The 24865-nt window shown below is 43.4% G+C and overlaps 1 protein-coding gene across 2 annotated transcripts; it reads left to right on the top strand.

The window, feature by feature from the left end:
• Positions 1–790: 790 nt before the first annotated feature.
• Bex4 (brain expressed X-linked 4) lies at positions 791–24865 on the top strand. Of its 2 annotated transcripts, XM_042269825.2 has the most exons (5): positions 791–976; positions 1834–1872; positions 2091–2220; positions 24108–24181; positions 24454–24865. In XM_042269825.2, exon 5 carries the CDS (start codon positions 24459–24461, stop codon positions 24816–24818), a length of 360 nt encoding a protein of 119 aa, XP_042125759.1. In that variant the 5' UTR covers positions 791–976; positions 1834–1872; positions 2091–2220; positions 24108–24181; positions 24454–24458; the 3' UTR covers positions 24819–24865. The 2 variants fall into 2 exon arrangements, with proteins under 2 accessions (XP_042125759.1, XP_042125758.1); XM_042269824.2 differs by lacking the exons at positions 791–976; positions 1834–1872; positions 2091–2220 and adding an exon at positions 23408–23563.

The raw sequence follows: 24865 nt of genomic DNA, 5'->3' as shown, positions 1-24865 counted from the left end.
ATCCGCGCGGGTACGCGTGTGTGGTATGTGAGAGACAGAGCTGTGTGTGTGTGTGTGTGTGTGTGTGTGTGTGTGTGTGTGTGTGTGTTAGGCAACACGTTTCTTGCAAGCATCTTTTCCTCTCCTAGATGCCGTCCTTCGCCCGCCACAAATAGAAGACCACCAATCCAGTCCCCAACACACCGGAAACAGCGACAAGCCCCTGCCCCCCGACGTCATCAGTGGTCGCCTGCAGTTCAGTATTATTCTTACTCCCTTTTCCTCGTGGTCCGGACACATTTCGAGTCTCCTGTCTCCACGCCACTAGTAGCTACCCTCCCCCCTTTTTTCCCTCTTCCTGGTTTTGAGCCTGGCAAACGCACTGTGATTTCCCCCGTTAGCCCTCTCCCCTTCGGCCTCCGGGAGCAGCGGCGGTGGCAGTAGCCGCACCAGCTCTGTCCCAGACGCCTCTGCGAAGGTCGCAGCCACCGAGAATCTCGCCGCATCTTTCCGGGACCACACCGGACACAGTAACACACAGCAAGCATCCCCAGCCGGCTCCAGCCTCCAACCAGGGTTTGACCCCGGGAGTTGTTGGGCATTGGCAGGCCAGTTCATTCTTGAAGCCCGGCGTCTTTTATGCCAAAACACATACAATGCCTGTCCTGCCTCTTTCTCATTTGTTCGAGGTTGACTCACAAGGTTATCAATCATTCTGAAGTGGGAACTCATTTTTTTGTGTGAATAGTTTATCGTGACTCATTTAAGCTGCTGGACCAATTCCGGTCCTCAGTGTGCCATTTCTGGTGTGTTTGCCTTGAATTTGTAATTTTTAATGTTCTGTATTTTGTGTTCCGTGCCCAACTGCATGCCTGGCGCGCAGGGCATTTACGGAAACATAATTTCTGCGTTGGAATCTCCACTCACCCTTGTTCTGACTATGCATTTTGTAAATTAATAAGATTGCAATTCTTCGGCTTCCTCTTCTGAAGAATGGGTATGTTAGCAGTACCTACCTCTAGTGTGCTAGTGAGAAGAGAAATATTTTGTAGCACAAAGTAGTGTATTATTAGTAAGGATTACATTTTTTGAAGTTGACGGTATTGTCTTCTCACCTAAGATACCATGACCAATAAATAATAGGTTATAATAATGACTAACTGAGGAGCTTTGGTCTAGATAATAAGGCCACGCTTTTGACCCATTGTTATTTCATTCGATAACATTTTCCCTTAGCTGCCCCATTGAAAGTGTACTCTCTGGTGGTCATTAACCTTGCAGATCTACCAGTCTGGTTCCTCTATTGTATTTTAAGAGCTCGAAGGAAAAGCAGATTTCTGTTGTGATAGTAGTAGATCTGAGTCCAGAGGCGCCTGCTGAAATACTAGTTCTTGTTCCAAGGCTGATGAATTCGACCGGGGACATAAAGTTAGAAGTAGAACTGGAGAATAATTATTACGAAGGAAAAACACAAGAATGAGGATGAGCAAGTGAGCTGTAGGTAGAGCCCCCAAACTGCTGGACCATGAAGCCATGTGACCCTTTGTGGCATATTTACATTGCACCCTGCTCTCCTATCTGTATGGACCGCTGACCTTTTGCCATGTACTCTGTTTGTTCAATGAAGCTCAGAAAAAGGGCTTGCAGTCTTTCACTGTCCAAAGGCTTCCTTTGTGTGCTAGTCTTGAGGTAGCTTTTTCCAAACCTCTATTCTCCTGCCACAGTATGATTAACGTAAAGGTAAATCAAAAGGATACAAAATATCTTATTAAATGGAATTAGGCTCCTAGTATTTGTTTCTGCCACCAAGTTTCAGGAATGACAAAAGTAATTGATTCTATCTTTTTGTTTTAGTGGTACTGGGAATTGAGCCTAGGGCCTTGCACTTGCTAGGTAAGTGTTCTACCACTGAGCTATGATCCCCCCAACCTCTTCTCAGGTATACTTGAGACCGAATTTTATTAGTTTCCCGTGTTGACTTCAAACTTGTGGTCATATTGCCTCAGTCTCCCATATTAGTAGGATCACAGGTGTGGGTTGTTATGTCTTGTGTGTTGCCATATTTTTTATCTTTTATGATTTTATTTTGGTTCAATTTATTTTTGCTGCAGGTTGGTATTGATACTGCTACCCATGGCTCCTGAGTTCTGGGAATATAGAGCTGCACTACGACACCCAGGGATGCCCAGTTCTTAACAGGACACTATCCACTGGATCCAACTGAGGCTCCTAGAGATGTCTGTATGTCGCTTCTTGCATTGTTTTCTGTGGACTAATATGTGCTCTGAAATGTCATATAAATGTAGTACTCTAAATGTCCCAAGCCAGTATTTCACCCAGTGAGTTGATGGTCTAGGTCCTTGTTTACCGATGTATGGTTCTTGTATTCAGAAGAGCTCACTTAGCTACTCTCCCTGGGCTCTTCTCAGCTGTAGGAGACTGCTCTGTTCTCTGCGAGTGGATTCTTAAATATAGACCACCTGTGCTTTTGAAAGGGCCCAAGCCTTTCCCACAAGCACCTTCAACCTTCCCGTGTGAGGAGAGCTATAGTGCCATCCCTGCTCACAATTCACATAACTGACTCATCTGACTTAGGATCACAGTTTGCTTCTTTCTTAAACCTCCCCTTGGGGCTTTCCTATGAGGGCATGGCTGTGGAGGAGGGAAAGAACACCACCGTGTTCTTGCTGTCTTTATGGAACACTTTCTGGAAGAGCTCATGTCTGCCCTGTGATCATATCATCTAATACTCTAAGGGAGGGAACAGAGCAGGTGAAGCAGAGAGTCAGTGAGTAAAATGCATGATGTCAGCACCAAATGAAACTTATCTTTATTCTTTTATATGCGAAGAAAATTTTAAAATAGATTTGTTCATGTGTAGCTCTGAATGAATGTGCTTCCTGAGCATTAGGTATACGGAGGAATGCTAGGAGACTGCTGGCTTGGAAAACTCTGAGATGAAAGGGACTTTGAGGTAAGAAAGAAGTGAACACTGGGGTTCAAAACCAGATGAGGCGATTACAACAGTGGTGACCAGCAAGAAAAATGGCATGTTTCCCCTCATCAGAGCTATCTGGGATCCCTGTCAGGATGACACAGCCATGTCTGTGTGCTTAGGATACTGGTTCCTGATATTGTGAACATGACAGCAGTACAGCTTTCCTCACATAGGCGGGTTGAGTGTGGTAATGAGAGAGAGTTGACTCCTTTGGATGCTATGTGTGGTCCAGTTTTAAGACTCCCCTGACAGAGGACAGGAGAGTCTCCTAGAGCTTAGAAAAAGACAGGGGAGACAGCAAGAAGGGCAGCAGATGGCTTTTAAAGCAAGACCCACACAGTGGTAAATGAATACCTGGACCATCAACTCACTGGCTGAGATGCTGGTCTGGGAATACTTTGGGGTAATTTCAAAAGGGGGAACTAGAAACCAGGACTGTGGAATCCCACCTTTGTGCCCTCCTGAATTACTGCAAGCTATAGCTGTCGGAAAAGCAGGCTTGCTTCTCACCATCTTGGAAAAAGTTTCTTGTTCAGTGAGGAAAGTAGAATTGATTCCATGCTTTTACAGGGTGATCCTGAAGATGGAACACCATTCTATGTGTGTGGATCACAAACACTTTGCAAAAACAACCCCTTTCTGTGAATGAGATCTTGGGGTGCTTATGAAATGGAGGAATCAGTGAGTTGTCAAGTTTTTCCAGCATAGTGCTGAGCACATAGGGTTAGGTGCACAGGATGGAGTAGAAAGAAGAGATGGAGTCAGGCGGTGATGGCGCACGCCTTTAATCCCAGCACTCTGGAGGCAGAGGCAGGCGGATCTCTGTGAGTTTGAGGCCAGCCTGGGCTACAAAGAGAGTTCCAGGAAAGGTGCAAAGCTACACAGAGAAACCCTGTCTCGAAAAACCAAAAAGAAAAAAAAAAGAAAAGAAAGAAGGAAAAGGAAAAAAAGAAAGAGGAGATGGGATACTTGTGAGGGTGGTTTGGAGATAAGATTTCACCCACTTTTCCAATAGCATTGGCATTACCTGAGCCCACTTTTTCTTCTGGGAATGATTTTTGGTTCTCAGCTTCTGTTGCTCTGCAACAGTTTGCTTCTGAGTTCAAAGCGTGATTGGTGGGGTGCAGGAGCAGGGAAATGTGGCCAGCCTCGACGGGGGTGGGGGGGTGGGGGGTGGGGGGGGTCTTGGCATCATTGTGGGATGCTTTCTATGAGAGCTCATGTCTGCAGTGGAATCATATCATCTAACACTATGAAGGAGGGAACAGAGCAGGGAAAGCAGATGGTCAGTGAACAAAGTACATGATGTCAATACCCAATGAATCTTTTGTTTACTTTTTTAATGTTCAAAGAAAATTTTAAACCAAGATTGGATCTATTGTTCATACTATTTTATGAATTATTCTAAAAAAATATTACATACTTCCTCATTTAACAAATTAGAAGCTTAGTAGGGTGGTAGTGTCTTTAGGCAGGCAGATCTCTGTGAGTTTGAGGCCAGCCTGGTCTACAGAGCAAGTCCCAGGACAGCCAGGGCTACACAAAGAAACCCTGTCTCAGGGGAAAAAACAAACAAACAATTAAGCTTTTAATTTATTTTGTTTGTTTGTTTGCTTTTTGTTTTGTTTTGGTTGAGGCTTGGTTTTTTGTTTGTTTGGGTTTTTTGGTTTTTTTGTTTTGTTTTGTTTTTTGAGACAGTGTATCTCTGTGTAGCTCTGGCTGTCCTGGAACTTGCTCTACAGACCAGGCCTTGAACTTACAGAAATCCATCTGCCTCTGCCTCCTGAGTGCTGGGATTAAAGGAATGTGCCACCACACCCGGCTTGTGAATAATGTTTTGATAAATGCTGCTGTAGTTCTATCCTTTTAGTTTGTGTCAAAAGAAGAATTGATTGCTGGACTATTTTAAATATTTGAGGAACTACTATAGTGTCCTTTCTAGTGCCTGTATCAATCTACATTTCCACCAACAGTACATAGGGTTCTGTTTTCCCTATATCCTTGCCAATATTTGGTATGTTTTATTTTTTAACAATTTTTATGTGCACTGGTGTTTTGCCATGTGTGTCCAGTCCCCTGGAACTGGAGTTAGAGACAGTTGTGGCTGCCATGTGGGTGCTGGGAATTGAACCTGGATCTTCTGGAAGATCAGTCAGTGCTCTTAACTGCTAAGTCATCTCTCCAGCCTGATTGATATCTTTTATTTCTTGATAATAACTATCATAGCAAATATAAGGTGGTATCTGGATTTTATTTTATTTTAATTCACCTAATGCTTAATGGTGTTGCACATTTTTACATTTTTATATGCTTGTTGGCTATTTGTACATCCTCTCTGGAAAAATGTCTAGGGCTGGGGAAATAACTCAGTGGTACAGCACATGCCTACCATTCATGAAGCCTGGGGTTCAGTAATGCCATCATTTATAATGAATGCATGCCAGAATTGTAAAATATTTCAATTTCACATGAGAACATTTGATTTAGCTTAGCAACATCAACTGGCAAGACTAGTACATAGAATGTTGGTCATGTGCCCCTTCTATAGTCCCTGCTGGCAAGGTGGCTTTAAGCCTAAAAGCACTAATCATAGTCCCAAGAGTCAAAATGAATTCTACTCTTAAGGAGGGAATAGCAAAAGCATTTCACTGGCTCCTTATTGACAAATTCTAAGGAAATGGCAAGAGTGCAAATAGGTGGACCTGGAATATGTGTGTTTTGGCTATGGCTACATGAGGCTTATAAAATCATGTACAGATATGTCTCCTTTCAGCAGGGCTGCATATAAGGTTTGACCCAAATGCAAGCACATTGACTATCACCAACAGTACGAGAACAGTTGGGGACATTAAAAATGAAAGGCAATTTTAGATTTGGCAAGATTCTCTAGACAGTTCTCTCTGAGTCATTATGAGCCATTACTGTCTGCATTATATAATCAATCCACAAAAGCCAAGCTTTGGCCACTTAATTAGGACATATGGAAGCTGCCCTAATATTGGGGGAACTGAAAAAGGATAGTGTAGGCTAGAGAAGGAAAAGGAGAATGCTGGGAGATGGAAGGCTGAGGAAAGGAGACACAACCAACCGCCATGGGGAGAAGCATGATGTAAGATACTGGTAAGCCACGAGCCACGTGGCAAAGTATAGATTTATAGAAATGGGTTAATTTAAGATATAAGAACAGATAGCAAGAAGCCTGCCACGACTATACAGTTTATAAATAATATAAGTCTCTGTGTGTTTACTTGGGGGATGCGAGTGGGAGAGATTTGTCCCGACTGCCAGCAGGCCAGGACACAGGAAAACTTCAGCTACAAACATGCTTTCAGGAAAAAAAATGGAAATCCACTAACAGAAGAATAGTATTCCCATATCCTTCTCCTTATACAAAAATCAGTCTGAAATGGATCAAAAACCTTAATTTAAAACCTGAAATGTTGAAAATTCTAGAGGAAAACATAGAGACTATTTGTCAAGACACTGGGTGGGCAAGAAATTTCTAAACAGAACTTTAGTATCACAGAAACTCACCCCCAAGTATCATCAGATGGGAAATACATGGATTGAAAAAGTTTCTGTACAGAAAAGGAAATTATCAGCACAGCAGACAGGCAGTCCACATAATGAGAAAATTTTTACCAGCTATATTTCTAATGGGAGCTAATATCCAGAATTTAACAAAGATCTACAGAATTTAAACACCAAATAAATAAAACTGCCATAGACAAATGGGTTAATGAGATGAACAGACACTTTTCAAAAGAAAAAATGTAAATGGCCAGTAACTATTTTAAACATAAATGGCCAGTTTGACATCCCTAGTCATGAGAGAAAAATGCAAATTAAAACTACTTCGAGTCAGGCATGGTGGTGAGTACCTTTAAGTCCAGCACTCAGAAGGCAGAGGCAGGAGTTTGATGTTAGCCTGGTCTACATAGTGGTTTCTAAGCCAACCAGAGCTACAAAGTAAGTCCCTATCTCAAATAAATAAATAAATGGAGTAAATAAAAAGTGCTGTGAGACAAGCAGTGGTGGCACACGCCTTTAATCCCAGGACCTGGGAGGCAGAGATGGGCAGATCTCTGAGTTTGAGGCCAACCTGGGCTACAGAGCAAGTTCTAGGACAGCCAGAGCTACACAGAGGAACCTTTTCTCAAAAAATAAAACAACAACAACAACAAAAACCTTTGAGATCCCACCTCACCCCAGTTCAAATGGCTGTTATCAAGAAATCTGACAACAAATATTGCAAAGGATGTGGAAAGAAGAACCCTTATTCAGTGCTGGTGGAGGTGCAAATTGATGCAGCCATTATGGAAAGCAGTTTGGAAGTTCCTTAAACAATTAACTATTATATGATCCAGCTATTCCACTCCTGGACATATACCCAAAGAACTTCATATCCTAACACACAGATATTTGCACAGCCATGCTTATTGCTGCTCTATTTATGTAGCAAGGCAGTGGAAACAACCTATATGTCATTAACAGATGAGTAGATAATGAAAATTGTACACATACAAGTTGTAATATTATTCAACTATAAATAGAAATGAAATTTGCAGGAAAATTAGTGGAGTTGTAAAGTATAATATTAAGCAATATGACTTTAAGAAAGAAAAAAATCACATTCTTCCTCTTATGAAGACTGGCCTATAATATATGCATGTATATATGTAGACAGGTGTAAACATGGTTATAGTATAATATTTAGGAAATAGACCAAAAGCGGGAAATATTAAGTGACAAGAAATGACAGAATGCAGATAAAAGGACACAAGTCATGAAATAATATAAAACTAAATTTTTTATAGTTTAACTCTGTCATAGTAAAATTATAATCATAGCTGGCAGTAGTGGCTCACACCTTTAATGCCAGTGCTTGGGAGGCAGAGGCAGGCAATCTGTATGAGTTCAAGGCCATCGTTGTCTACAGAGTGAGGTCTGGGATAGCCAGGGCTACACAACACAATAAAACTCTATCTCAAAAGACCAAAAAAAAAAAAAAGGAAAGAAAAGAAAAAAAATATGGTCATAAAATTGTAATAGAGAAAGTATAAAACACTAAGTGAAGCTGCATGGCTTCAAAATGGCCAGTCTAACCACATAGATTTGACTGAGGTGTTGAAATGAGCCAGTCATAGGAATTAATTATTGCAAATGTACTTGTTCCCTTGCCATTTTTCTGAGAACTGGGAAAGGCAAGGTGTATGTGACACTGATCACTGTGACTCTGCTTTTGGAAGTTTGTAGGTGTGCATGATTATATACAGCTCACCTACAGGGACAGAAACCTTTGCGTCAAGAAATGCATATTTATTTCAAATAATAAATGTGCTTTCATAGCGTTGGGAATTTGTATTCAGGATACAATGTATTTATAGAATGCGAAACAGAAACTATGTTTGCCCAAACTGACAATGTTTCTACAATAGTATTTTTTCAGTTTCATGGGGGAAATGAAAGAAGTGAAAAATAAAATGGACTTTCTGTGTATGTGGGCCTATTATGTTTCTAATTCTGCCAACCCAGTTTTTGTTCTTTGTTAGTTTGTTTTTGAGGCAGGGTCTTACTCTCTAGTCCAGACTGGCTTGGAACTCAATATGTAGCCTATACCAGCCTTAAACTTGAACCAATTAGGCCTCAGTCTCATAAGTACTGCTATTAGAGGCTTTGAGCCACTGTACCCAGCCTCCACCACCTCAAAAGTAGCCCCCAGTTGCAACTCTATCTTTGGTTCAGACCAGAACTAACTTTCAGTCTCAGATTTAGAAATGTCATAAAATGTGATTGTTTATATCCCAGGAAAACAGCGGAAACAGAACTGTAAAAGTTCCAAAGCTTAAGAGGTTTGATCCCATAAACCCCAGTAAGAAGTTAAAGTTCCTCTCTTCATGGCTGTGACCGGGTGATCCAATACAACTGCAGTCCTCACTTTGACCAGGAGATGGCATCCAAGCGGTACCAGCTATGCATTTTAATTGAAAGGGTGGACATTTTGCAGAGAAATAGATGTGGTGACAGGGTATATTGTGCTAAGAGTCTTAGTTGGAAATGTCATATGTGCGTTAAAACTCATTTACTATTGACTCAAATCTCCCTGGCATTCTCTGATCTATCTCGGCTGTATTCTGTGTAAATTAAGATGTGCATACTCTAAAGAGCAGGGTGTTCATTTTCCATCACCGCACCTATCACAGACCAAGAGGCCAGCTCCCATTCTGCTCCAGGGTAGCAAAAAGAAGACCTTAGAGTAGCGAGGGTTTAGGAAAAATTCTTATCTGGGGGCTAGTCCTTTTCTATCTGAGGGGGAAAATAAACACGGGTGCTTGCTGATGGTGACTTTCTCTTTACTTCATCTTGAAAAATCTCTCTGAAAAATCTCTCTTTACAGCTCCCTAATTCTCAGCAGCTTCTATATTTCCCTTTCACTGCCTCCACATCTCTTTCTCTCTACACCTTTCCTTCTCTCTCTCTCTCTCCCTCCCTCCCTCCCTCCCTCCCTCCCTCCCTCCCTTCCTCCCTTCCTCCCTCCCCCTCCCTCCCTCTTTCTCTCTCCACCTTTCCTCTGCCCTGCTCTCCTTTGCTGCTGCTCCTCAGCCTCTCTCTCTATCACTCCTGCTCTGTCCCACAGCTAAATTCTGGACAATTATAAGTCACATTTTCAGGGCCCTACCCATTCTCAAAACACAGGATAAGTCACGTAGTTTCTCTTAGACTAGTAATGTCATGTTGACCCATGCACGTAGCTCTAAGTTGGTGAGGGGCCCCAGACAATAAATAATTGTCTGGATCTTGAGTGGTCAGGGTACGTGCAGAAAGGGAGCTACTGCAAGGACTATGTCTTGATGTAAACAGCCTGGCCTTGATTTAGCAATAAACAACACCTGGGAGTTAGTCTTTGTGATTCGCTGTAGAGGCAGCTTAGCCTGTTTTGCAAAATATGTAAAAGACTGTCTTTGAGACAGATGATACTGTTGCTTTCCTGTGTCAGTATAGAAGAATATTCTGGTAATATTTCTGTTCATCAGAATTATACAGCTTAAATAGAAATCCACAGCTAAATGTGTGCCCAGAGACGTAAAACACACTGCCAAAGGGCGTTGGAAAGCACCCACAGCTGCTCTTATTAGGGAGGCATAACAGTGGCACCTGAGAAAGTTACAGACAGAAAACAACCTATTCCCACAGCCAGTGACCCCACAGCTTTGCCAGGTGGGGCTCCCACCTGAAAATCTTCACCCTGGAAAAAACGCTACCCCTAAGAAGCTCTATATAAGCCCTGTGCCTGGTCAGCTGCCTTTTTCCACCCTGGCAGGGGCAGCCACTCTCCTGGATTCCTCCTTCCCAGTTAATCTCTTGAATGAGTTTTGGGTGAAGACCTTCTTTAGCTGGAGTGGAGCAGAGCAGAGACGCAATGGACACCTCTGCTGAGAAACTCCTTTCCCTGGAGGAGGAGCAGACCACTACATTCCTGCAGGAGTTTCCCCCTTAGCAGAGTGAAGCAAAGGAGTAACAACTTTCACCAGAGCAGAGACGCAAGGGACATCTCTGCTGGGAAACTAACTCCCTTAGTGGAGCAGAGCAGAGAGGCGATCATGAAGAGAAAATTATGTAAAATAAAGTATTTTGTGCTTTGAATTTTCTGGATAAATACTGCCTTACTGTTTTCCCTTGTCTCTCCTTCCTCCTCTCTCTGATTCCTCTTCTCTCCTCAATTCCACATTACCCTCTCTCTCTCCTCCCTTCCCACCCCTCCCCTCTTCCTCCTCCTAGGCCTTTTCTCCCTTCCCCTCCCCTCTGCTGGCAGAATCTTCCTGTGCAGTCTGCATTGGTCTGGAATTCATTATGTAGCACAGGATGCATTGACTCCCTCTGTCTCAGTGCTCTCTGAATACTGGAATTTATATGTATGCACCACTGTACCTGTCTAGAGCAATAATTTCTATAACATTTTAAACTGATTTTCAAAAAAAGTCAGTGAAATGATTCCTAATGATACTCTGCTATACTTACAGATCAGTGCCTAGCCCAATTGTCATCAGAGGGGCATCATCCAAAAACTGATGGGAAGAGAGAGATGCAGAGACCCACAGCCAAACATTAGGTGGAGCCAGGAAACCCCACAGGAGAGGGGGAGGAAGGGTTATAGGAGCCAGAGGGATAGAGGACACCACAAGAATGTGGCCCACAAAATTAACTAAGCAGGGCTCACAGGGAATCACAGAAACTGAATCGACAAACACAGACCCTGTATGGGACTGTGCTAGGTCCTCTGCATGTATGTTATGGTTGTGTAGCTGGGTGTTCTTGTGGGACTCCCAATAATGAGAGTGGGGGTGTTTCTGACTCTTTTGCCTGTGCTTGGAACCCTATTCTTCCTATTGGGTTGCCTCTACCAGCCTTGATATGAGGGTTTGTGCCTAGTCTTATTGTAACTTGTTAGGCCATGTTGGGTGGATATCCCTGGAGAGGCCTGCTCTTTTTATAAAAAAGGAAAACAGAGGAAAAATGGATCTGGGAGAGAGGGGAGGTGGGGGGAGGGAGTGGGAGCAGTGGAGGGAGGGGAAACTTTGCTCAGGGTGAATGTATGAGAGAAAAATAAAAAATAATAATAAAATAATTTTCTGGAAAAAAAACTAATTTTCAAGAAAATATCACATTATTTTTTGCTGGTTGAGTGTTTCACGGTGTGGATGTTCCAAAATTTACTCATTAGTATACTAGTGATAAAATTTAGTGCCCTTACTGGTTTTGTGTGACAAATAACAATATCTGTAATACCCTGCTACTGACTCTCACATATATTTGAATATATGTGAATTTCTGTTAATGCAAAGCACTCTTACCCATTCTCACAACATTGCTGTGTGAATGCACTTGCTTCATCAGATATTTGAAATGATTGAACATCTGATAGTGAAGAAATAGTCTTGCATCCTTGTTTTCATTACAACTTGGTCTTGCTGTCTCCAAAACCCCCGCCTATGGAATTAACCCAGTACGTTTTAAGAACACCATGTTGCTTGGTGTATTCTGATATTCCCTGTCATAAGCCTTGTATGAGGAGCATTTTCAGGGTATGTAGACTGCTAAAGGGAACAGTTTAGGAGCAAGTCCATGTGACCATAACAAAATGAAGTGAGTGTACCTTGTTTGTGCCCAGCAAACTAGCTTAGAAAATTACAATATTCTAAAGAGCCTGTCTGGTGTAAGAGAAAGTGTGGTGGTTGGGGGCGGGGGTTGTGGCGACCACTCCCTCTTCTTCCTTTTCTGTCTCATGGTCTTGTGTCCTGTCTGAATTCCTTTCCCAGTGGGAGCCCAGAGAAGGAGGAAGAGGATGCTGAGAATGGCAGTCCTATGACCAGAGCTTTCCCAGCATTCCTTCCTCACACTGCCCTGAGAGTGAATCTGTGCAAGGAAAACGGGTGGTGTAAGGGTGTACACCTATTTATGCTCAGCCTGGCACTGCCATACCGACACTAAAAAAGGTCGTGCCATTTGGACTCCTTGAATACAAAGAGGGATGGTCCTAGATTCTGTATGAAACCCACTCTCTGCCATTGCTGTCGTTGGAAGGTGTGGAAGTGGTGAGATGTATACTGGCATTTATTTATTTATCTACAAACAAGGAGCCTAAAGTTAGCACCTGTGGTAGGGAGTGGAAACATGATTCTTGTGTCAAATTACACAGATATACAGTCAGAGGGGTTTCGGGATAGCTACCACTTGTGACATAGTTGATTTTCAAATATTCATTTTTACATAAAATAGTCAGCAACAACATTATATGACAATGCTTTGATATGGTGGACGTCAGGCCAATATTATGTTCTAACAGCTTTCCTATAACTTGCATACAATAAAATCTACCCATTTGAAAGATACAATGTGGTGACTTGTAGTAATAAACAGAGTAGTGCAACTGAGGTTTAGATGTTTCCATCACCCTCAGATGTTCCATCCTGCCTCCATTCAGTTAAACCCCAATTCCCTCCCTCAACTTAGGAACCACAAATAGTCTTCATGTCTTTACAGTTGCCATTTCAGTCATTGCATATGAACGGAATTACACAAAATTTAGTCTTCCTTTTTATTTTTACTTTTTTGAGAAAGGTCTCATGTAACCCAGGCTAGCCTTGAACTCACTATCTAGTTGTATATGACCTTGAAATCCTGATCGTCCTGCCTTCACCTAGTGAGTGCTGGAGTTGCAGCTATATACCACTACACCCAGATTAGTAGGGACTCAAAGTCAAACCCAGGACTTAGGCAAACAATCTATCAAGTGAGCTACATCCTAGCTCATAGCATTTAATCTTTTGCATCTGGCTTTCTTCAGTTCACCTGCTCATTCCTGATCAAAAATATTAGTACTTCATCCCATAAATTGTGAAAAGTATAATATTGTGTCTTATTTAGCCATGCATTCAATGGTAAACACATGGGTTGTTTCTAGTGTTATGAATGATGATGGTACAGATATCTGTATACAAATTTTTATGTGTATGGATCTTTTTGTTTATTTTGGGTGTTGTCCCAATTGGTTTTTATTGTCAACTTGAGTAACTCGGGAAGAAGAAACCCAAACTGAAGAATTTCCCATATCAGTTTTGGCCTGTGGCCAAGATTTCGAGAGATTGTCTTGACTGATGATTGATATGACCAAGCCCACTGTAGGTGGCACCTTCGCTAGACAGGTGGGCATGGACTGTATAATAAAGCTAGACCATGAGCCTGGTAGCAAGCCAGGAAGCAGTTTTCCTTCATGGTTTCTGCTCCAGATCCCCGCTTTGAGTTCCTTCCCTGGCTTCCCTCAGTAATGGACCATTACCTGGAAATGCAAACCAAAATTAGCCCTTCTTTTCCCCAAGTTGTGTTATTACAGCAACAGAAAGCAAGCTAGCAGAGATCTGTACATAGTATAGTTGGTGAGACACGTGGGAACTCCCTGCTTAACTGTTTGAAGAAATGCAAGGCTATGATCATGACTGCCAATAATGCTCCTCCAACTCCTCCCTTTTATTTTTCTCTTCCTTCTTGAGTCAAGGTCATACTGTGCAAACCAGGCTGGCCTCAAATTCACTGTGTAACCCACCAGAATGACCTCAAACTCATGCTAGTTGCCAATCCTTCTGCCTTGGCCTCCCAGAATGCTGAGATTACATGTGTGTCTCCACATAGCTCATATCCCCAGCAGCCCTGAGGAGCATGGGCTTTGTCTGTAGTTTTCCTCCTTATTAGAACTGGGGCGTAGGTTTTGAGAGGCAATATCTGAGAAGTGAAGTATTATATTCATCACACCAAATCTGGGGGTACATAGTGTCACAGATAACTTTAATCTTCATCACTTGATCAAGGTGGTGAGTAGGTACCTTTCTGTTGCTGCTGCTCTCAGCTTGCTGTCATGACAACATGCCTGCCTGCTGTCATGCTTCCCTGCTACAATAGTGATGGACTCTTAGCCCCCAAAGAAATCCTTCCTCCTATTAGTCACCTTCCACATGGCATTCTATAACAGCAATAGAAGAGTCACTAAAATATCAGTCTAACCCTGGAAAATAAAACCTCAACCCCATCACAACTTAATCCTTATTAAATATTACAGACACCTCTACTAAACAAAGAATTAAAAAAAAACTCAACCAACAAACTTTCCTAGATGTGTAAATTCTAACACAAAATCATAAATAACATGAAAACCCAAGACACCATATGTCCTCCAAAAATTACCAATCTCAGAGTATCAACACATTATGACACCAGCTTAGACGAAATTCATGATAAATATCTCACAAGAACGAACATAAATATCTAAAGTGATCAGAGAGAACCCGAATAAATTTCTGACTAAATTCCAAGAAAACACAAATGGCTGAATAAAGCAAAAATAAGAACACAAAGTTCAATATGGAAATAGAAATACTTCAGCCGAACTGAAAGAAAACTGGACATTGAAAAGTTCAAAAAGTCAAATAAAAGGCTCAGAAGAAAGCTCCATGGACAGAGTCGATCATGTAGATGACAGAACCTCAGGCCTGAAGCTACACTGCAGACGAGGGGCTAATATCCAGAAATAACAAAGAATTGCAGAAATTAAATACCAAGAGGCAAATAGGCAAATGAACTGAATAAAGAATTTTCTTAAAAAAAAAAAAAAAAAGGACACAAGTGTCCGATGACTATTTTTTAAAGTGTTCCATATCTTAGCCATCAGGGAAATGCAAATTAAAACTACTTTGATGTACCACCACACCCCAGTCAGAATGGCTATCATCAACAAATCTGACAACAAATGTTGGAGCATATGTGAGAGAAATGAACCTTCATTCACTGTTGGTGAGGGTGTAAATTAATACAGTGGAATCATTTTGGAGATTTCTCAAAAAAGCTAAAAGCAAATCTGCCATATGGCCCAGTTACTTCACTTCTGGGCATATATCCAAAGAACTCCAAACTACCACAGAGATAGTTGCACCCCAATGTTTATTGATGATTTATTCACTATAGCAAACAATTGGAATTAACCTAGTTGTCCATAAACGGATGAATAGATAATGAAAATTTGATATGTATTAAAAATGGAATAGTACTCAGCTCTAAAGAAAACCGAAATTTAAAATGTTCAGGAAAAGGGGTGGACTTGGAATGTATAACATTAAGTGAGTTCACTATAGAGATCCACAGAGGTTTCCTAGTGAGAACTTACTCAGGTTCGAAGAATCTGAGCTTTACCCAGGAGGGCTGCATAATGGGATGATTTGACCTTGGGCATGGTTACCAGGTGTTTGGAAGGGTCTGCACTTGGCTGAGTGGTGTGCTTTGATCTAGCAAGGAGGAGGTCTTTTGCCCTGCCCCTTGGCATTGTTATAAAAAGCCGTGTTGAAGAGGCAGAAGGGGCCAGTGGATTTTGACGTAGGTCTTCCCAAGCTATCCTGTGTTTCTGTCTTTCTCCTCTTGGCTATCTTTGTATCTAAAGGTTTCTTATCCCTCTCTCCTCCTCATAGGAACCCCTTTAAAAGGTGGAGCCTGGGCCGGGCGGTGGTGGCGCACGCCTTTAATCCCAGCACTCGGGAGGCAGAGCCAGGCGGATCTCTGTGAGTTCGAGGCCAGCCTGGGCTACCAAGTGAGTTCCAGGAAAGGCGCAAAGCTACATAGAGAAACCCTGTCTCGAAAAACTAAAAAAAAAAAAAAAAAAAAAAAAAAAAAGGTGGAGGCTGGCCTCCCACAGGCCACACAACATGCTCTCTCTCATATGCAGAATCTAGCCAACGATATATGTATATATGTAAACAAATGTACATGTGGGGACAGTATGACAAGAAGACAAGAGAACAAGGCTAGCTAAATTAGGGGATGAGGAAGGACTGAATTCAAGTAATGGACATGAGTTATGAAAGAGGATATCAAGCTGATTTTTTTTCTGGTTCTTATACTTTCATGGATTTCTTTTTTGTTTGTTTTGGTGATGGGTAAGTGCATAAAATATATCCAATACTGAAAATGTAAAAATTAATGTGGACCTTCACGGCCTCCATTTTGAATGGCAATTCTAACTGTATAAATGTTCATTAGGTGGTATAGACTTTGGGTCTGGTTAATTTTGGTGTGTGATGTTTTTATTTATTTTCAAGGGAGATTTTTTTTAAAATAACACTTATTCTAAAAAAAATAGAAATACTGAAGAAAAGGAAAATTGAACTGCTACTGGAAATTAAAGGTTCAATAAGTCAAATAAAAAGCTAAAAACACTTCACTGATAGAATGAATTGTATGGACAACATCAGGATTGAAGTCAAGGTAGAGAAATTGGATCATTCAGTCAAGAAAAACATCAGTTTTAGGAACCATCTCAACAGAACATGTGAGATCTTTGGGACACCATGAAAAGACCAAACCTATGAATTATGAGCATAAACAAAGATTTCATACTCAAAGCATAGGGCATACTTTCAAAATAATCATAGAGGAAAATCCCCCAATTTTAGAGATGAAATGCCTACCCAGGCACAGGAACACTAAGTATACAGGACCATGTCATATTATAGTTAAAACACTAAATATACAGAACAAATCAAAGGAATTAAGATTTCAATACAGAAGGAATAAGGCCAGGTCTATCAGATTAACAACTGTTATAGAATATTATTTTAAGATGTGTTACATTTGTTTATGCTGTAGAACATTTATTTAATGATGCAAAGATGTATTGCATTCTTTTATGTTGCATTTGTATAACTCTATGAAGATGTGTTACTTTGCTTGTCTAAAATACCTGATGGTCTAATAAAGAACTGAATGGCCAATAGCAAGGCAGGAGAAAGGATACGCGGGGCTGGCAGGCAGAAAGAATATATAGAAGGAGAAATCTGGAAGAGCAAAAGAAGTAGCCAGAGAAGGAGGAGGACATCAAGGGCCAGCCATCCAGCTACACAGCAAGACACAGAGTAAGAGTAAGATTTACAGAAGTAAGAGAACAGGAAAAGCCCAGAGTCAAAAGGTAGGGAATAATTTAAGAAAAGCTGGCTAGAAACTAACCCAAGCTAAGGCTAGGCATTCATAAGTAATAATAAGCCTCCATGTGTGATTTATTTGAAAGCTGGGTGGCAGGCCCCCCAAAAGAGCCAAAAAACAGAAAACAAGAATTATCATCAAAAGTCTTACTCAGCTATGAAAACTGCACTACCAAATACCCAGGCAAGAAATACCCACGATCTCAATAGTAACAAGTCAGTAATGGAGGTAACTAACAACTGTTTTTGCCCTGCTCCACAGGGAAGATTCACAGTTGACACTGTAAACTTGGTCAAAAGCTTATAGATCAGAGATTATATTATTCATGATTGAATATATATATATATATATATATATTCATTAATTTTTTACTAGATAGGATGTACCCATCAAATTGTTACCTTCATAACAATGTTTATACCCATAGATCAACTTTACTATCAGCTTTGGTCAGAGAAGTTCCTTTTCACAGTGGTAATGACAGAGACTCATAACAGGTCAAAGTGCTGAGACTAAAGGACTGTTGAATGTTGAATGCTCAGCCATAAATATAAGCCATAAATATCATCCCTTTCAAGACTCGGGGACTATTGTATGTGGTGATATTTTGTTTGTGACATAACAAATAAAGCTTGCCTGAAGATCAGAGTGTGGAGCTAAGCCACTAGTTAGCCTTAGAGGCCAGGCAGTGGTGGCACACGCCTTTAATCCCAGCACTCGGGAGACAGAGGCAGACAGATCTCTGTGAGTTCAGGGCCACCCTGGGATACACAAGATTGATCCAATCTAAAAGAGAAAAAGAGCCAGGTAGTGGTGGCACACACCTTTGATCCTAGCCCTTGTGATCTCATGCCTTTAATCCCAGCACTAGAGAGGTGGAGACAGGAAGTGATATGGCTGGGCAGAGAGAGGACTATAAAGTGGGAGGAGATGAGCTCAGTGCTCTCAGGCTGAGGAGGCTTAGAGGTAAGAAGTCTCTAGTGGCTGGCTGTTCTGCTTCTCTGATCTTTCAGCTTTCACCCTATTTGACTCCAGGTTATTATTATTAAGACCAATTAGGATTCGCGCTACAATTGTAGGAGCACATGATCGGAAAGAATAAAAGGATCAGAAGGGGTGGAATGAGGTAGAATCCTGGCTTCCAGATGGCTTGGGTAGCTCTTGCCCTCAAGTCTCCCATCTTCAGCCCATGTAGCTTTTTCTTTGGCTAGCTCAGTTCCTTATACATGGCTTTTCTAGCCAGTCATTTCATTGTTCTAGCTTCTCTGACACCCTGGAGTCTCCACTGCAACCTCATCCTCAGAGCTTTACACAGTGGCCTCTCAGGACCTCCTTGCAGATACTACAACCCTGTCCCGCACTGACTTGCCTCCGAGGGACATCATTCAAGATGACCCTGCCAATCTTGCTCTTAAACCATGGCTGCATGGGCCTTTGTGTGCTGGCCCTGGGTAAATACAACCCTATGCAATTGTTTTCAAGAAGGGAACCCCATTAGCATCATTCTAAATTAGGCTTTTTGCTTTCAAATGAATTTACATGTTCACAAGATAGAGCCTTGTATGGATGGAGTCTTGCCCTCAGGACACCATATTTCCTTGGGGGAGTAGAGAAAGGGTTTTATCTAGCTTACAATTAGTGGTTTTGATAGATGCTACAACATAGGTATGCTTTGAGAATAAAATTTCAAGTGTAGGTTGTAAGACTCAACATGTCATATATTGTATACATCCAGGATAGGCCTATCCATAAATTCAGAAAGCATATATATGTGCTTGCCAAAAGGTGTGAAATGAATTAGAAGGGGCTACTAACAGCTATAGGCTTTGGGGAAGGGATAATAGAAATACTGTTTAATTATATAGTAGTTATTATTATACAGCTTTGTGAATATGCTAAAATATCACTGAATGTGTCCACTTAGAAACAATAGAGTGTTATATGGGGCTATATTTCAATAAAAAGAGAAAAAACAAATTTATACTGGTCATTGGATTATGGACAAATTCTTTTTCATTGGAATTTTAAGTCATAACTTCTCCAAATGGTTTGTAGCACGTAATAAATCAAGAGTAATGAGTCTTTCACCAAAATTTGAGAGCTTATGAGACAGACATGGTGAGAACTGCCCGCAATCCTAGCACTAGCCGGGTGGTGGTGGTGCACGCCTTGATCCCAGCCCTCGGGAGGCAGAGGCAGGTGGATCTCTGTGAGTTCAAGGCCAGCCTGGTCTACAGAGCGAGTTCCAGGAAAGGCTCCAAAGCTACACAGAGAAACCCTGTCTCGAAAAAACCAAAAAACAAAACAAGAGGTAGAGGCAGAAGGAGCAGCAGTTCAAGGTCAGTCTTGACAATAAAGTGAGTTTCGGTCAGCCTAGCCTACATAAGATCCAGTCTCTGCCCCACCCCCACCCCACCTTACAACAAAAATATTTACAAAATATTTTTAAAAAGAGAACTTTTATTGTTTCAGGAAATCCTTGCCTTAGCAGGTTGAGGAGGCATGTACTAGCTGGAGCTAATTATTCCTCTCTAATTTTTTTTTTTTTTTCGAGACAAGGTTTCTCTGTGTAGCTTTGAAGCCTGTCCTGGAGCTCACTTGGTAGCCCAGGCTGGCCTTGAACTCACAGAGATCCACCTGCCTCTGCCTCCCGAGTGCTGGGATTAACGGTGTGAGCCACCACCGCCTGGCTAAATATGTTTTAAGCAAGAATTTCAGTCCTTTTCCAGACTAGGGGGTTAAAATATATTCCTCACCTGGGGAGAAGGAATATGGTAATTATAAAACACCATTAAATCCTCAACCCAATTCTCATTACCTAAATTCAGTGTGGATGCGCTCTCTCCTCTCTCTCCCTCTCCCTCTCCCTCTCCCTCTCCCTCTCCCTCTCCCTCTCCCTCTCCCTCTCCCGCTCCCGCTCCCTCTCCCTCTCCCTCTCCCTCTCCCTCTCGCTCTCCCTCTCCTCCCTCTCCTCCCTCTCCCTCTCCTCCCTCTCCCTCTCCCTCTCTTCTCTCCCTCTCCCTCTCTTCTCTCTCTCCATCCCCCCCATCTCCTCTCTCTCCCTTTCTCCCCCTCCTTCCCTCCCTCTCTCCCTCCCTCCCTCCCTCCCTCCCTCCCTCCCTCCCTCCCTCTCTCTCTCCCCCCTCTTGGAATACTATCTTAAAATTTCTGTTTGGTATCAGGGCTCAAGCAGCATTGGAGCAATATTCATCTGGGTAAGTCTCAAAGTATAAAGTGGTGGGTGAGAAGAACTTATCCTCAGTTCCTTAGAAATGAACTCAGACCCTGGCCCTATGGTAATTTAGATAAATGAGTGGAGCTTTGAAACTTCACAATCCATTCGGCAGAAGAAAAGGGTGCTGCACAAGGACAGTAGCACCTAGGCCACATAAAAACACCTTCGGAAGAGGGAAGCTAAGGAAGGAATAGATTGGAGGACCCTGCCAGCCAACTGAACTTCCTGTACACAGTTTGTATACCCTATGGACAATGATGGGCCTTTTACTGCAGTGTTAATAAAACCCAGGCGGGTTGGTGGGAGGGGGGCACAGCTTTAATCCCAGCACTCAGGAGGCAGAGGCAGGCTGATCTCTGGGTTCGAGGCCAGCCTGGTCTACAGAGTGATCCAGGACAGCCAGGACAGTTACACAGAGAAACCCTGTCTCACCCCCCCCCAAAAAAAAGGAAAAGAAATAAAAACCCTTCAGAATTTCAACATGACACCAGAGCATTAATGCAAGCAGAGGCGACTTGTGATCACAGCACTGTGTCATATACCATGGGCCATACCCATGGAGCCTGTTCTGGCCTTGAGTATTAGCTGCTCCTTCTCTGACCATTGTTATCAGTCAAGTGGGAGCATCTTCTCCAGAGATGAGGCTCTGTTCCACCTGCGATATCTGAGTTGAGGCAGACTGGCACTGGAGTCCAGAGGCAGTGCCTTTCCATCAGAGTGCGCTCTTCAGAGTCTCCAGGTGCTATTAACTCCCCTTGATCTCCAGCTAGTTCTCAATCTTCCTGCCCCATCCTTCTTCCTTTCCCCACTTTGACATGTGAATGTCACCTCAGTAAACTCCTTTCACAAGGCTGTCTTTGTGGGGAGATCAACCTATAAAACAGGAAGTCTCCACAGCAGTATTCCAGCTAAAAACCACAAGCAGAGGAAAACTGAAAACAAGCAATAACTGATATTTATTTTGTCAAACAACAAACGAGGAGTCAAAGATGCTCCCCTGAAATAACCTGAGTAGAAAGTAAACCTAAATTTACTCTATTTTCCAATTAGCTTTCATTTGATAGAAAAAATGTTAATGATGGTAACAGCAAGATGCAGGTTGTGGAGATATATCCTACAAATGACTCTTTCATCAAAAGTTAAATTGAAGAGGAAATTGAAATGTATGAATGTATACATTAAAAAAATTTAGGACATATAGCAACCAATCAAAATGTGCAGGTCTTATTTAGTTTCTAAACCAAAGCCTTAAAAACACATAAAACAACTAGGAATTTGAATTATGTTATATATATATATACATACATATATATATATTTATAAATGTGTGTGTGTGTGTGTGTTTAAAGGAACTGTGAATATGTGTGGAGAGTCCTTAGAAATGTCTTAGAAATGTGCCTTGAATTTGAAATATGTCTATGTAGATAAGGATAAAGAAAAATTTGGCCAGGGCTTAACTATGGAAGCTAGGTGATAAGTACTTGTTTCTATGCTATTCTTCCGGTTTTTTTTTAAATATATTGGAAATTTGCCATAGTAGAAAATCAAAGTTAATGTAAAAACAAATATTACTGCCTGGCGGTGGGGGCACATGCCTTTAATCCCAGCACTAGGGAGACAGAGGCCAGTGGATCTCTGAGTTCGAGACTAGCCTGGTCTACAGAGTGAGAGCCAGGACAGCCAGAGCTGTTACACAGAGAAACCCTGTCTCAAAAATAAAACAAAAACAAAATAACTAAATAAATTTTATTTCAGAAAGGGAATAAGGCACACAAAGTATTAAGAAAAATTAGGTCTTGGAAAAACCAAATAAATAAAAAGAAGAAAAAAGAAAGGAAAAATTAGAAAAAAATCCACCTTTATTTCATTTTCTCATTGTCCCCTGCATTTCTATATGGTGGCAGAAAGAACTACAATTTGAAGTGGAGTAGGTAGAGCAGATGTTGGATGTGTTTAAGTTTTTGACATCTTGCTCATCATAAATACTTCTAAGCCAGTTTTATTTTTCTTTATTGATTTTTTACTGTTGTTTTTGACTCCATTTCAATTGTTTTTCCTTCACTTTTCGTGTGTGGCGTGCTTCCGTGTATGCACGTTAATACACATGGGGGGTGTGCCCGTGTGCCGGTGCCAACCATCTTCCATTGCTCTTCTACATTATTCATTGAGGTAGGATGTCTCAGTCAAAGCCAGAGTTCCCATATAGTCTAGCTAGCAGGCTTGCTCCAGGGATGCCTCTCTGCCTCCTGAAGTTGCAATTACAGGCTTCCCACAAGACATTTGCACGTGTTCTGTGTTTACACGAGTTCTGGGGATCCTCACGCTTAAATACTATGTACTTTAACCACTGAGCTATCTCACCAGCCCTTTGAATTCTGAGACAAGAATCCAAGTTTTGGAGCAGAGAGGGCATCCAGGAGGGGCATCCTGAGAACAGAGGGAGATGGAAACTCAATCCCCCCGAACAGTGGCAATGGCTAAGAGCCCCCTGGGAACACACTGCCCCTCTCCTTCCGACAGGCACATGCTCAGGGCTCAGAGTGACAGGGCCCAGCCTGGAGATGTCACAGTGACCCTGAGGTGAGGAGGGGGCCTGGACTCGGCCTGGCCAGAGACTCGGGGCCAGAGGAGGGGCCGGGGCGGGGGGCGGGGCTCTGTCTGTGACGCAGCCTCACGTGACTAGCCCACCACGCAGGCTCACACCCCTCTCCGGGGCTCTGGACCTGCCCTGGCTCGCTCCCTCCGGCCCGCCGTCCCCATCCCTGGCCGAGGCACCTGTTCGCGGTGGCGCAGAGCGCGCGGCCCGGGCAGCGCGGAGAGCGGGAGCGGAGCGGGTGAGGGGGGCGGCGGCCCGGGTCTGCGGAGCCCGGCGTCGTCGGGGGTGAGGGCGGCCCCCGTCCCGCTGTCGCCCGCCGCGCAGGCCGAGGCAGCAGGTGGCCGTCCCAGTGTGCGCGGCGGCGGCGGGGCGGCCGGCCGGGGGCGGGCGCAGGCGGGGACCCTCGGGGAGTGGGAGCGCGCGCCCCGCCCCGCGACAGCCGCCCCCAGCCCCCAGCTCCCCTGCAGCTCGGCTGCCCACGGGTGGTCGGCGGGGCGGGGGCGGCCGTGGGGGCGGGCGCAGGCGGGGACCCTCGGGGAGTGGGAGCGCGCGTCCCGGCCCGCGACAGCCGCCCCCAGCCCCCAGCTCCCCTGCAGCTCGGCTGCCCACGGGTGGTCGGCGGGGCGGGGGCGGCCGTGGGGGCGGGAAGAGCCGGGCGGGGGCGGGGGCGCCCAAGGCAGCGCCGCAGGTCCCCCTCTCCCTCCCCGCCGTCTCCCCATCGTCTCCCCATCCCATCCACCCATCCCATCCACCCAGCACCCTCCTGCCCGGTTGGTTCGCAGGTCCCAGGAGTCGGGCTCCTCAGCGCACCTGGTGGTGAGCATCGCCGGAGGGGAGAAGGCGAGGAGAGGCCCAGGTGGGTGCTGGCGCGGGGCTGGAGGCCGGACAGGGGACAAGGGAACGAATGCAAAGCCGAGGCCCACATCCCAGGGCCCAACTTTTCCCTCTACTTTTATCCTTGTCTCCCATTCTCGGCTTCTGTTTTTCTTCGTGTAGGGGCCTTGGAAATGGGTTCACAGGGGAAATGATAGACTTTTGGGTGGGAGGGGTTCAGGCCCAGACTGTGCCCCTGTTCTACGTATTGATCAGTCTACGAAGAAAAAAAAAATTCTATCTCTTGTTTCCTAGGAATAATGGCGTCCAAAGAGCAACAAGTCATAAAAGATCTCGCAGTGCAGAATGAAGAAAAAGAAAACAAAAAAGGGAAGGCCTCCAAGCAAAGTGAAGAAGAATCCCACCAGCTGGAAGAAGTTGAAAACAAGAAGCCTGGGGAAAATGTCCGAAGGGGACTAGTTAGGCGACTTGTGCCTAATTTTCGTTGGGCCTTACCAAACAGACATGTTGATCACAATGAAGGAGGAGAGGATGTTGGGAAGTTTGTAGGGCAAGTGATGGAGGTCAAGAGAAAGACTAGGGAGCAACAGATGAGGCCTTATGGGCGTTTCCAGACACCAGAACCTGACAATCACTATGACTTTTGTCTCATACCTTAACAATTGAAGGTTTTCTCTGAGCTCATAAAGTGGCTACTCTTTTACAA

This window comes from Peromyscus maniculatus, chromosome X (genome assembly GCF_049852395.1).
Source record: "Peromyscus maniculatus bairdii isolate BWxNUB_F1_BW_parent chromosome X, HU_Pman_BW_mat_3.1, whole genome shotgun sequence".
NCBI classification, from domain to species: Eukaryota; Metazoa; Chordata; class Mammalia; order Rodentia; family Cricetidae; genus Peromyscus; species Peromyscus maniculatus.
This window is presented reverse-complemented; position numbering and strand designations above follow the sequence as displayed.

Excerpts from the sequence above, each read along its gene's own strand:
- Bex4 (XM_042269825.2), top strand. The coding sequence starts at position 24,459 with ATGGCGTCCAAAGAGCAACAAGTCATAAAAGATCTCGCAGTGCAGAAT.